This window comes from Chrysochloris asiatica, unplaced genomic scaffold (assembly GCF_000296735.1).
Source record: "Chrysochloris asiatica unplaced genomic scaffold, ChrAsi1.0 scaffold00047, whole genome shotgun sequence".
In the NCBI taxonomy this organism is placed as follows: domain Eukaryota; kingdom Metazoa; phylum Chordata; class Mammalia; order Afrosoricida; family Chrysochloridae; genus Chrysochloris; species Chrysochloris asiatica.
This window is the reverse complement of record NW_006408565.1, coordinates 15,034,012-15,045,187: the sequence shown is the minus strand read 5'-3', so window position 1 is coordinate 15,045,187 and position 11,176 is coordinate 15,034,012. Positions and strand designations below refer to the sequence as shown.

The following is an 11,176-nucleotide window of genomic DNA, read 5'->3' as shown; positions in this document are numbered from 1 at the left end:
GAGATGGGGACATGGAGAGGGGGAGCGGCTGAGGACTCTAGATTTATGGACTAAGAAGAGAGGGACTAAGAGCTGGTGGCCAGGAGCCTACTTGCAGAATGTGCCCTTTGGAGATGTAAATTATTATATATGCCTGAGTGGCTTTTGCTGTTTGTTTGTTTTTTTAAAAAGCTAAAGTGGATAGAGAGAAATAGTTTTAACTGATGGTACATGGAGGGGATTATAATCAATGTAATGAAACAAGCTATATGATTTGTTGAGTGTAAAACTGATGATATGCCCTGTAAACTTTCACTTAATTCACAATAAAAACCTTAGCTAACTAAATAAAAAGAATGCATTATGGGAGGGAGCCAGGAAGCTTCAGGTCCATGACGGAGAGAGTTAAGAGATGGGATGCTGTGCTTGGCCAGTAGGCTGTAAATTCATACACACATGCCAAATGCTTTTATTACAGTGTCAGACTAGAACTGGTCTGTGCTTCTTAGTCAGGGCACTAGTGACATTTGGGGGCAAGACAAGCTTCCATTATACAGGGGGCCCTTTGCATTCTAGGACTTTTAGCATCTCTGCCCCCTATCTACTAAATGCCAGTAGTACCTCCCCCATCATCTCCCCCCTACCAATCATATTGATAATAAAAAATGGCTCCTCAAATTTCTAAATGTTCTCCTGCTGTACGACAGGTCTGGAACTAGGAAACACTCCCAGGGCTCATGTTGCGGGGACATGGCTAACTGACCACTTTGTTTTTCAGAGGCAGGATGTAGCCTGAGACTCCTTCTCCAGCACTCCAAAGAGCCTCCATTCATCACGGGAAACTGGCACCAGCTGTCATGTTGGGAGTGTGAATTGGATGGTGGGTAGCAGTCCTTTTTAACATCCCAGTGTGGTGCTGTGGGTTAATGTGCTAGACTGCAAACTCGGTTTGAACTGTAAGGTTGGTGGTGCAAGCTCACCAGCCACTCCTCAGAAACCCTATACAGGGTCACTATGGGTTGGAACCAACTCGATGGCACTTAACAATAACAGTAACAAAAATTATCTTTATAAAGTCTTAGATGACCTAATTTTTGTGCCTCTTCTTTTCTCCCAGTCTTATTGGTATATTAGGTTTGCATGACCATGTAGCTCCCACACATACACTCCATAGAAACTAATACCCTTACCATCTTACAGAACTAGCTACCATCCAATAATGGCACTGGCCTCCACCCACCACTAATTAGGATATCCTGCTCTGTTCTCCCCCTGACCTTATTTCTCCTGCTCTTACCTCTGACCTCCTGGAAACCAATTCATACTCACTCGTTGATCTACAATTTCCAGTACAGCATTTCTTCCTGAATTCAGCCCCATATAAATCAACTGTATTTAACTCTCCACCTAAATGACTAGTAAACACCTTAAGTATCCAACTATGAACTCTAGTTTCCAGCCCAACTCTAATTTAAGTACAATAGTCCTCTAACCAGTTCATGGTGACTCCATCCTTGCAGACACTTAAGCAAAAAATCTTGGAGACATCCTTGATTTCTAGTTTCTCTCATAACCCACACCCAATTACTAAGGCTATCCTGCCAAATCTACCTTCAAAATATATCCTGAATCAACCACTTTTCCCCATCTCTACCACTACTACCATGATATCTTGCCTGAACTATCCAAAGAGCCTCTTGGCTGGTGTTCCTGCTGTGACCCCATCCTCATCTCCTACTACTCTCTCCATCACGTATGCTAATCCAGTCACACTGATCGTTTCTTGATTTAGCCAAGCATGCTCCTAGCTCAGGCCCTCCCTGCAGTCTAACCCCTCACCTCTTTCAAGTTCTTGCTCAAGATCACCTCTTCAACGAGGCATTTCCAGATAACCCAATGAATGTGATGTCCTCATCTAATCCTCCTCACTCTGCTCTGTTATTGTCCTTAGCACTTGGTCACTGGCTAAACCATAATTTACTTACCTGTATGTGCAGCAGTCACAAAATCAAACGACGTATTGCATTATGCAAATCTCCTGCACAAGACTTCTTTAAAGTGTTGAAGAGCAAAGATGTCAGTTTGAGGACTAAGGTGTGCCTGACCCAAGCCATGGTATTTTCAATAACCTCATATGTATGAGAAAGCTGGACAGTGAATAAGGAAGATTGTAGAAGAATTGATGCATTTGAATTATGGTGTTGGAGGAGAATATTGAAAGTGCCATGGGCTGCCAAAAGAACAAACAGATCTGTGTTGGAAGAAGTGCAGCCAGAGTGCCCCTTGGAAGCCAGGATGGCCAGACTTCATCTCTCATACTTTGGACATATTATCAGGAGGGACCAGTCCCTGGAGAAGCATATCATGTTTGGTAAAGTGGAGGGTAAGAGAAAAAAAGGAAAATCCCCAGTGATATGGACTGGCACATTGACAATAGCAATAAACTCAGGCATAGCAATGATTATGAGCATGGCACAGGACTGGGCAGTGTTTTGTTCTGTTGTGCATAGAGTCCCTATGAGTTGGTACCAACTCGATGGCACCTAACATCCACAATATGTGTGGCACTATAGGATAAGCACTGGACCGTAAGGACAGTTTGAACAGTTCAGGTTTTCAGTTTAAACTCACCAGCTGCTCCTCAGAAACCCTATACAGGGTCATTAGGAGTTAGAACTCACTCGATGGCATGTAACAACAACATTTTATGTATTAAGATGCTCAAAGGCAAGGGATTTTGGTTTGGTGGCTAAATGCTTGGCTGCTTTTGAACCCACCAGGTGCGCCAAAGGAGAAAGATGTGGCAGTCTGCTTCCAAAAAGATGTATAGCCTTGGAAACCCTATGTTGAGAGTTCTATTCTGTCATATAAGGATGCTATGAGTTAGAATCAATTTGATGGCAATGATGTTGGTTTTATTATATGAGGGGGCTTCAAAAAGTGTGGGGAAATGGAATGAAAAGCTATGGGATTGTAGTACACTGAGCTCCACAGACAGGGCTGAGCCAGGCAGAGTTGGACAGTACTGGGCCGACTCTGTGCCTTGTGGACAGAAAAAAAAGAAAGAAAGAAACATGGGCCAAGGAGCTCTTAAAAAGCTGAGAGGCAAAATGTCACCCTATGTACTTTTTGTGAAAACCTGCCAGGAGGAACACAAGAAAAAACACCCAGAAACTTCAGTCAACTCAGAATTTTCCAAGAAGTGCTCAGAGCGGTGGCAAACCATGTCTGCTACAGAGAAAGGAAACTCTTAAGACATGGCAAAGGCAGACACGGCCTGTTATGAAAGAGAAATGAAAACCTATATCCTGCCTCAAGGACTTGAGAAAAAAGTTCAAGGATCCCAGTGCACCCAAGAGGCCTCCTTTGGCCTTCTTGTTTTGCTCTGAGCAGCACTCCAAAATCAAAGGTGAACATCCTGGCCTACTCACTGGTGGTGTTGCTAAGAAACTGGGAGAGATGTGGAATAATACTGCTGCTGACAACAAGCAGCCTTATGAGAAGGCCGCTAAACTTAAGGAGAAATATGAAAAGGATATCACTGCCTACCCGTCTAAAGGAAAGCCAGATGCAGCCATAAAGGGAGTCGTCAAGGCTGAGAAAAGCAAGAAAAAGAAGGAAGAGCAGGAGGATGAAGATGAAAATGATGATGAAGTTGGTTCTATAGCAGTTTTTTTTTTTTTTTCCTTTCTTGTCTACAAAGCATTTAACCCTTTGGTAACCAACTCACTCCTTTTAAGGAAAAAACATTAAAATGTAAGGCTGTGTTAAGATTTGTCTTTAAACTGTACAGTGTCTTTTATTTATATAGTTAACACACTACCGAACTACCGAATGTGTCTTTAGCTAACCCTGTCCTGGCAGTATTTTCAAAAGGCACTAACCTTGCCTGGTACAGTATGGGGTTGTAAATTGGCATGGAAATTAAAAACTGGTTCTTGTTGGTGCACAGCACAAATTAGTTCTATATGGGGATGGTAGTTTTGTGGGGTTTTTTTTCATCTTCAGTTGTCTGATGCAGCTTATACAAAATAATTGTTCTGTTAACTGAAAACCACTCTGTAGTTGCAAACAAACAAAAAAAAGTTGCAGCTGTTTTGTTGACATTCTGAATGCTTCTAAGTAAATACAAGTTTTTTATTAGGAAAAAAACCAACAAAACATAATGGAATTTTCCCACAAACTTTCTGAAGTTCCCTTATATGTACTGTCCGCCTTCTATTCCCAACCCCAACTACTCACTCGCCCACTAGAATGGAGGCCCCATGAGTGTAGGGATTTTTGTATCTTTTGTTTACTGCTTTGTCCCCAGCACCTAAAACAGTCCCTGGCACATAGAAGACCCTCAATAAATAGTTGATGGATGCATAATTTGATGATCTATGCTACTTTGACCTGTTAACCAATTCAACTCAAACCAGTATTTTGCAACTCCCTTAACTGTCTTCATCCCAGGTTCTCATGACTACTGTTCTCACAAGGTTCAGTTTGACCTTGAGACAATTCTCTAGACCATAACAGGGCCACAGCAACTGGTCAGCTACTCAAGTGAAGGAGTCATACTTTGATTCAGGAGAACCACTGGTCTTACTGTGTGGGTCTGAGAATTTCAAGGCAACATAATGTATGAGATTTCCTCCATTCTCCTTAGGCTTCCTCCATTAAATCAGAGAGACAGATGCATGTTGAAAGGGACCTTTGGGATGGAGAAATCTATGGCTTTCTTTACCTTTCCACTGATGGCCTTTTTGGAGAGGAGGTGGCAGAAGACTTGGAGTCCGTAGAGTCTCTTCTGAAATAAGAGAGATTAGAAATGATACTGTCTTACATGCTAACATGAGTCCAGACCCCCGAGACAGGCTGGGGAGAAAGTATCCAGGACAAGGCTGCTAGACTGAGGATAAGGGAGCCCACCTGGACTGCTCTTGCCTAGTAGAAGGACCCCCCCCAAGGAGCGCTAGGACCATTCCTTCACCTAATCTCCATCAAAATGAAGCAATCCAAGGGAAGGGAACCAATATCTGCCAACCATTTAATGCTAGGCATGTTGTATGTTACATAATTACTTAGGTTTGGTTTTTTTCCCTTTCTTCTTTATTGGGTATTTTACAAAGTTCAGATGTAATTCACACACCATAAAAGTCATCCTTTTAAAGAACACAAATCAGTGGATTTTAGCATATTCACCAAGTTGTGTAACTGTCACCCTCTTAGCAGTCACTCCTCATCTCCCCCCATCCTGCCCCTCCCTAGATTTTACCCTTGGCAACTACTAATCTACTTTTGTCCCTATGCATTTGCCTTTTCTGGAATCATACAATACATGGCCTTTGGTGGCCTGGCTTCTTGTATTTAGTATAATGTTTTCAAGGTTCATCTTTGCTGTAGAACAGATCAGGTCTTCATTCTTTTTTATGGTTGTATGGATATAGCATAGTTTTTTAATTCATTCATCAGTTGATAGACATTTGGTTTGTTTCCTATAATTACTAATTATTAGTAGTAATTCTCAAGCAGGTCTGTCTCCTTCTTGCTGCTAGGTGGGCCATGGCTAGCTGGAGTCCACAGAGAATGGAGTTACTGGGATTGTTCATGGTCATCTGGGGTCAGAGAAACTAGCAGGCACCTTGGGTGGGTGAGTGGGGAAGCAGTTGGACTTTGGATATAGAACAATTGGGTTAAAATGGCAAGGAAAATATCAGGGAACAAAATTATATGCATACTATGCATAAAGCTGGGGAGGATGGTGGTTCTGTAGGATAAGTAGTAGACTTCTAACTACTACTTGGTGGTTTGAGCCCACCAGCCATTTTGCAGGAGAAAGATGAGACTGTCTGTTCCCACAAAAATTTACAGCCTTAAAAACCCTATACAGGGTTGCTATGAGTCAGAAACTGACTCATTACAACAGCAACTACAACAGCATGCCTAAAGCCACACATGAAAACCAATACCCAGGAGACATACAAAAGAGGTTGAGAGAAAAATTTTTTTAATGTTTTATTTTCGATGGCACTCAATAACTATAATGAAAAATTCCCTCTTCCTGATTTTATAGAACTAATCTGTTTATATATTCCAACTCCTACTCCCTAACTTTCTCACCCTGTTCTTTTTATTCCACACCATGTGTCATCTTCTAACCAACTAGTGCTGTTGTTAGATTTCTTTCAGTCTGAAGGAAACACTGTCTGGTCCTGTGCCATCCTCACAATTGTTGTTACGGAATCAACTCAATGGCAGTGGGTTTGGTCTTTGGGTTGTTAGGTTTATTGTCTGACTACCTCAGCCACCCCACGGTAAATCTCACAAGGGTAGAGATCTTCTTAGTCATCGTGTTGTTGTTAAGTGCCCTCAGGTTGGTTCTGACTCACAGGGAGCCTACACACAACGGAATGAAACATTGCCCAGTCCTGTGCCATCCTCACAATTGTTGTTAAGTTTGAGCCCTTGGTTGCAGCCATTGTGTCAGTTCATCTCTTTTTCACGGACCCTCCACTTTACAAAGCATGATGGTCCCTCCTGACAACATGTTCAAAGTCTTGCCATTCTTGTTTCTAAGGAGCATTCTGGTGTACTTCTTCCAGCACAGATTTGTTTGTTCTTTTGGCAATCCATGGTACTTTCAATATTCTTCACCACCAACAGACTTTAAATACATCGATTTTTCTATGGTCTTCGTCATACATTGTCCAGTTTTCACAGGCATATGAGGAGTCTGAAAATATTAAGCCTTGGGTCAGACGCACTTTAGTCCTCAAACTAATATCTTTGCTTTTGAACTCTTTAAAGAGGTCGGTTGCAGCATATTTGCTTAATGCAATATGTCTTCTGAATTCTTGGCTGCTGAATCCAGGAATACTGATGGTGGATCCAAGCAAAAAAGTCTTTGACAGCTTCAATCTTTTCTCTGTTTAACATAATGTTGTTTATTGGTCCAGTAGTAAGGACTTTTGTTTTCTTTATATTAGGTACAATCCATACCGAAAGCTGTGGTCTTCGACCTCTATCAGTAAATATTTTAAATCCTCATTGGTGGAGTTCTATTTCCCTCATGGTTGAGTAGCATTCCTCAAACATTTGTTTATATGTTATTGGTTGTAAGCTGCTGTGGAGTCAGCCCCCGACTCATGTTGAGCCCATGTATTGTTGATGTTGTTGTTAAGTGAAGCAGAGCCAGTTCTGACTCATAGTGACCCTGTGTAGAGTTTCCTAGGAGCAGGTAGTAGGTTTGAACTGTCAACCTTGTGGTTAGCAGTCCAGTGCTTATCTTACAGCACCACGTCCCAAGGATAATGGAGCCATACTCTGCCCTGTGGCATCCCCATGACTGGTTTCAGATCAACTGTTGATACCCCTAGGGTTTTCATTAGCTCATTTTCCGAAGTAGCTCACCAGGTCTTTCGTAATCTGGAGGCTCCAGAGAAACCTGCTCAGCATTTGCATAATCCTTCGCTAAAATAGTGGTGTTTACACATGAAGTGCAGTAGCTGAGAGCTGCATCCTTGTCTCCTTCATAGAAGGTGAGACTTCTACCACTGAACCTCCACTGCCCCACCACTCTGTTTATACAGGATTAGCTAAAGCAAACAAATAAATAAACTTTGAAGATTAAAGTTTCAGAAATGGCAGCACAGAAAGATTACACACAGTACATTAACCCAATTCATTCCTTAAAAATGAATCTCTTAGAGCAGATATATTGGATCAAAGGTGTGTGCATTAAAAATGTTGGTATGTAGTGGATGGCAGATGTTTTCAATAATATCCAGCCCATCCCCTTATCTATTCAATGAACAAACGTAGACCCCGAAGAAGTGAAGTGTCCAGCCACATTTGTTGTTGTTGTTCTCAAGTGCCATTGAGTCGGTTCCGATTCACAGTGACCCTGTATAGGATTTCTGAGGAGCAGCTGGTGAATTTGAACTACTGACCTTGTGGTTCGCAGTCCCGCACATGTTGTTGTTGTTAAGTGCCGTCGAGTCACTTCCAACTCATAGCAACCCTGGATAGGGTTTCCAAGGAGTGGCTGGTGAGCTTGAACTGCTGACTTTGTGGTTCAAACTGACCTTGTAGTCCAATGCTTTATCCCATAGCACCACACCGGTTCTCAGGTATAAAAAATAAAACCAGTTGCTGGTGAGTTGATTTGGTTCAGGGTGACTCCACGTTGTGTTAGAGTCTAACTGTGCGCCATAGGGTTTCCGTAACTGATTCTGCAGAAGTCCATTTCAGGCCATTCTTCCACTGAAGGAATTGTTGTTGTTAAGTGCCATCGAGTTGGTTCCAATTCATAGCAATCCTGAATAGGGTTTCCGAGGAACAGCTGGTGAGCTTGAACCACCGACTTTGTGGAACCAAACTTGCAGTCTATCGTATTAACCCGCAGTGCCACATAAGGAATAGGCAGGACTTACTCAGACACCCATGAAGGTTTTTATCTGCCGTGAAATATAAGGAATTGAGGTCCTACTGAAAGTCATGCAAGTTTGGGGAGCATCTTGTCTGAGGTGAGTAAGAGGGAACAGCACAAGTGTTCTGTTCCCCTAAGCAGAGGTTGGGAGTCTGACAGACAAAAATTTGACTCCCACTCTGTCACAGAATAGCTGTGAGGTCGTAGGAAAAATCTTGCTCCCTAAGTTCAGCTTCCTCATCACTAAATGGGAATGTTGAGCAAAGAGTTTAAAAAATACATTGTCTACTGTATGGATAAATAAAGGAGCCCGAATAGTGTAGTGGTATATGAGCTGGGCTGCTAACTGCAAGGTCCGTAGTTCGAATCTACCAGTCAGTCCTCAGGAGAAAGATGAGACCCTCTGCTCCCATAAAGAGTTACAGCCTTGGAAACATTATACAGGGTTGCTAAGAATCGGAACCGACTCCAGGGCACACAACAACCACTACCATGGATACATAGATTACTAGTCCTATTTATCCTGGGAACCTGGTAAAGGTGGAATGCCAGCTATGTTACCAGGCAACACTCCCTACAGTGAAAATTACTGCTGATTGGCAAAATTTGTCTAGAAATATAATAAATAATTAGAGGAAACGAAGCTTTCAGCTGCCCTGAGGGTAGGGAATCTTGTAACTGGACACTGCCCTTGTGGGACCCTGAAAGTTTTCCCTATAGGACTGTTACAAGATTTGGGACAAGGGGCTTCTAAGTCAGAGGCTTCCAACCCATTGTGGTCTTCTTTCTTGTACCAGGGCTGTCATTTGGGTGGGCCAGAGACTAAGTGTGGCCTTCTATTTGCATGGGTGAAGCTGCCCTGCTGGCATGCTGTAGTTCTGCTCCGTGTCCTTCCAGGGGAAGCTAGTGCCCACCTAGAAGTGAGGTGAAGTTTGATTCATTTGGATTTTGTGGGTCTCACTGTCTGGTTGAGTCAAAGACCCCTAGATGGGGGAAGGGCACTTCAGGAGACAGTAACAACAGCTGGTGGGGTTGTGCGAATGAAATAAAAGCAAAGAAATAAAGCTGCTGGCAAAAGATGTGATTAGTGTCAGCTTCCTTCTCCCCACCCCAGAAAAAATACCTGTCTTTGGGCTCTTCCCCTGGCTTTTTCCTTGGTGGAGAAAGGCCTGTCTCTGGCTTCCATTCAGAACAGTCATGTTCATTTTCATTCTTCTTGGCTTTTTCTCTTTCTTCTCCTTTGGGGAGTCCAGAGGTGTCTGCAAACAACAGGGTAGCATTGTCCCTCAACTTAACCCCACCTCAGTAGGACCGAGAAGGACTTTGGGAAGGAAGGAGCAAAGGCCAGGGACTGGAACAGCTGTATAGCCCCCCAGCACACACACACAAATATACTCACTCATATACAACATGCATATATATATATGTACAAATATACATTCACACATGGGGAAATAATGCCATTTGCAAGTGTACACACACCTCTACATATACGAGGTGGTTTCAAAAAGTTCATGGAAAAATTCCACTATCATTTAATTCCATTTTTCGATGGACTTTTTGAAGTCTCCTTGTAGTCATATAAATGCATACAAAAACCAGTTACTGTTGAGTCCACCTGCCATGACAACCCCATGTGTATCAGAGCAGAACTGGGTGTTCCACAGGTTTTTCAGCAGCTGATTTTTCGGATGTAGATTGCCAGGTAATTCTTCTGAGGTGCCTCTAGGTGAACTTGAACCTACTACCTTTTGGTTAGCAGTCAAGAGCTTAACCGTTTGTACTACGCTGGGACTCCATGTATATACAAACATACGTGTATTGTATTATATATACCCGCACATAAACACATACATAGGTACATATATACAAAAATTCACACATCGCTAGGTGCTGTTGAGTTGCTTCTGACTCATTGTGTCCCTATGCACAACAGAACAAATATTGGTCCTGTACCATCCTCACAATTGTTACCCTGGAGACCATTGTTGCTGCCACCATGTCAATTCATCTTGCTGGGGGTTTTACTCTTTTTTGCTGACCATCGACTTTACTAAGCATGATGTCCTTCTCCAGGGACTAGTCCCTCCTGACAACATATCTGCTGCGTCCATGGGTGTTAACTGTGGATACAAACAAAATGGAGTCATTGACAACTTCAGTCCTTTCCCTGTTTATCATAATGCTATTTATTGGTCCAGCTACAAGGACTTTTGTTTTCTTTACATTGAGGTGCAACCTATACTGAAAGCTGTAGTCTTAGATCTTCATCAGTAAGTATTTTAAGTCCTCTTCACTTCCAGCAAGCAAGATTGTATCATCTGTATATTGCATGTCGTTAATGAGTCTTCTTCCAATCATGATGCCGTGTTTTTCTTCATATAATCCAGATTCTCAGATTATTTGTTCAGGATACAGATTGAATAAGTATGGTGAAAGAATACAATGCTGACACACATCTTTCCTGGTTTTAAGCCATCAGTGTCCCCTTGTTCTGTATGAATGACTGTCTCTTGGTCTATGTACAGGTTTCTCAAAAACACAATGAAGTGTTCTGGAATACTCATACTTTTTGCAATGTTATTGATAGCTTGTCATGATCCACACAGTCAAAAATCTTTGCATAATCAATAAAGCACAAGTGAAAATCTTTCTGGTATTCTCTGCTTCAGCCAAGATCCAACTAACATTAGCAATAATATCCCTCATTCTATGTCCTCTTTGAATTTGGCTTGAATTTCTGGCAGTTCTCTGTCCATGTACTGTTGCAGCCATTTAAAAATT

At 42.3% G+C, this 11,176-nt stretch overlaps 1 protein-coding gene across 1 annotated transcript in view; it reads right to left on the bottom strand.

The window, feature by feature from the left end:
- The window catches only part of TCEA3 (transcription elongation factor A (SII), 3), a 59,553-nt gene that overhangs the window by 35,459 nt on the left and 12,918 nt on the right, over nucleotides 1-11,176 (bottom strand). The window contains exons 4-5 of the mRNA XM_006862317.1: nucleotides 9,516-9,651; nucleotides 4,709-4,771 (exon numbers count right to left, since the gene is read on the bottom strand). Of these exons, the coding sequence (XP_006862379.1) occupies nucleotides 4,709-4,771; nucleotides 9,516-9,651 (199 nt within the window). The remainder of the gene's footprint in view (nucleotides 1-4,708; nucleotides 4,772-9,515; nucleotides 9,652-11,176) is intronic.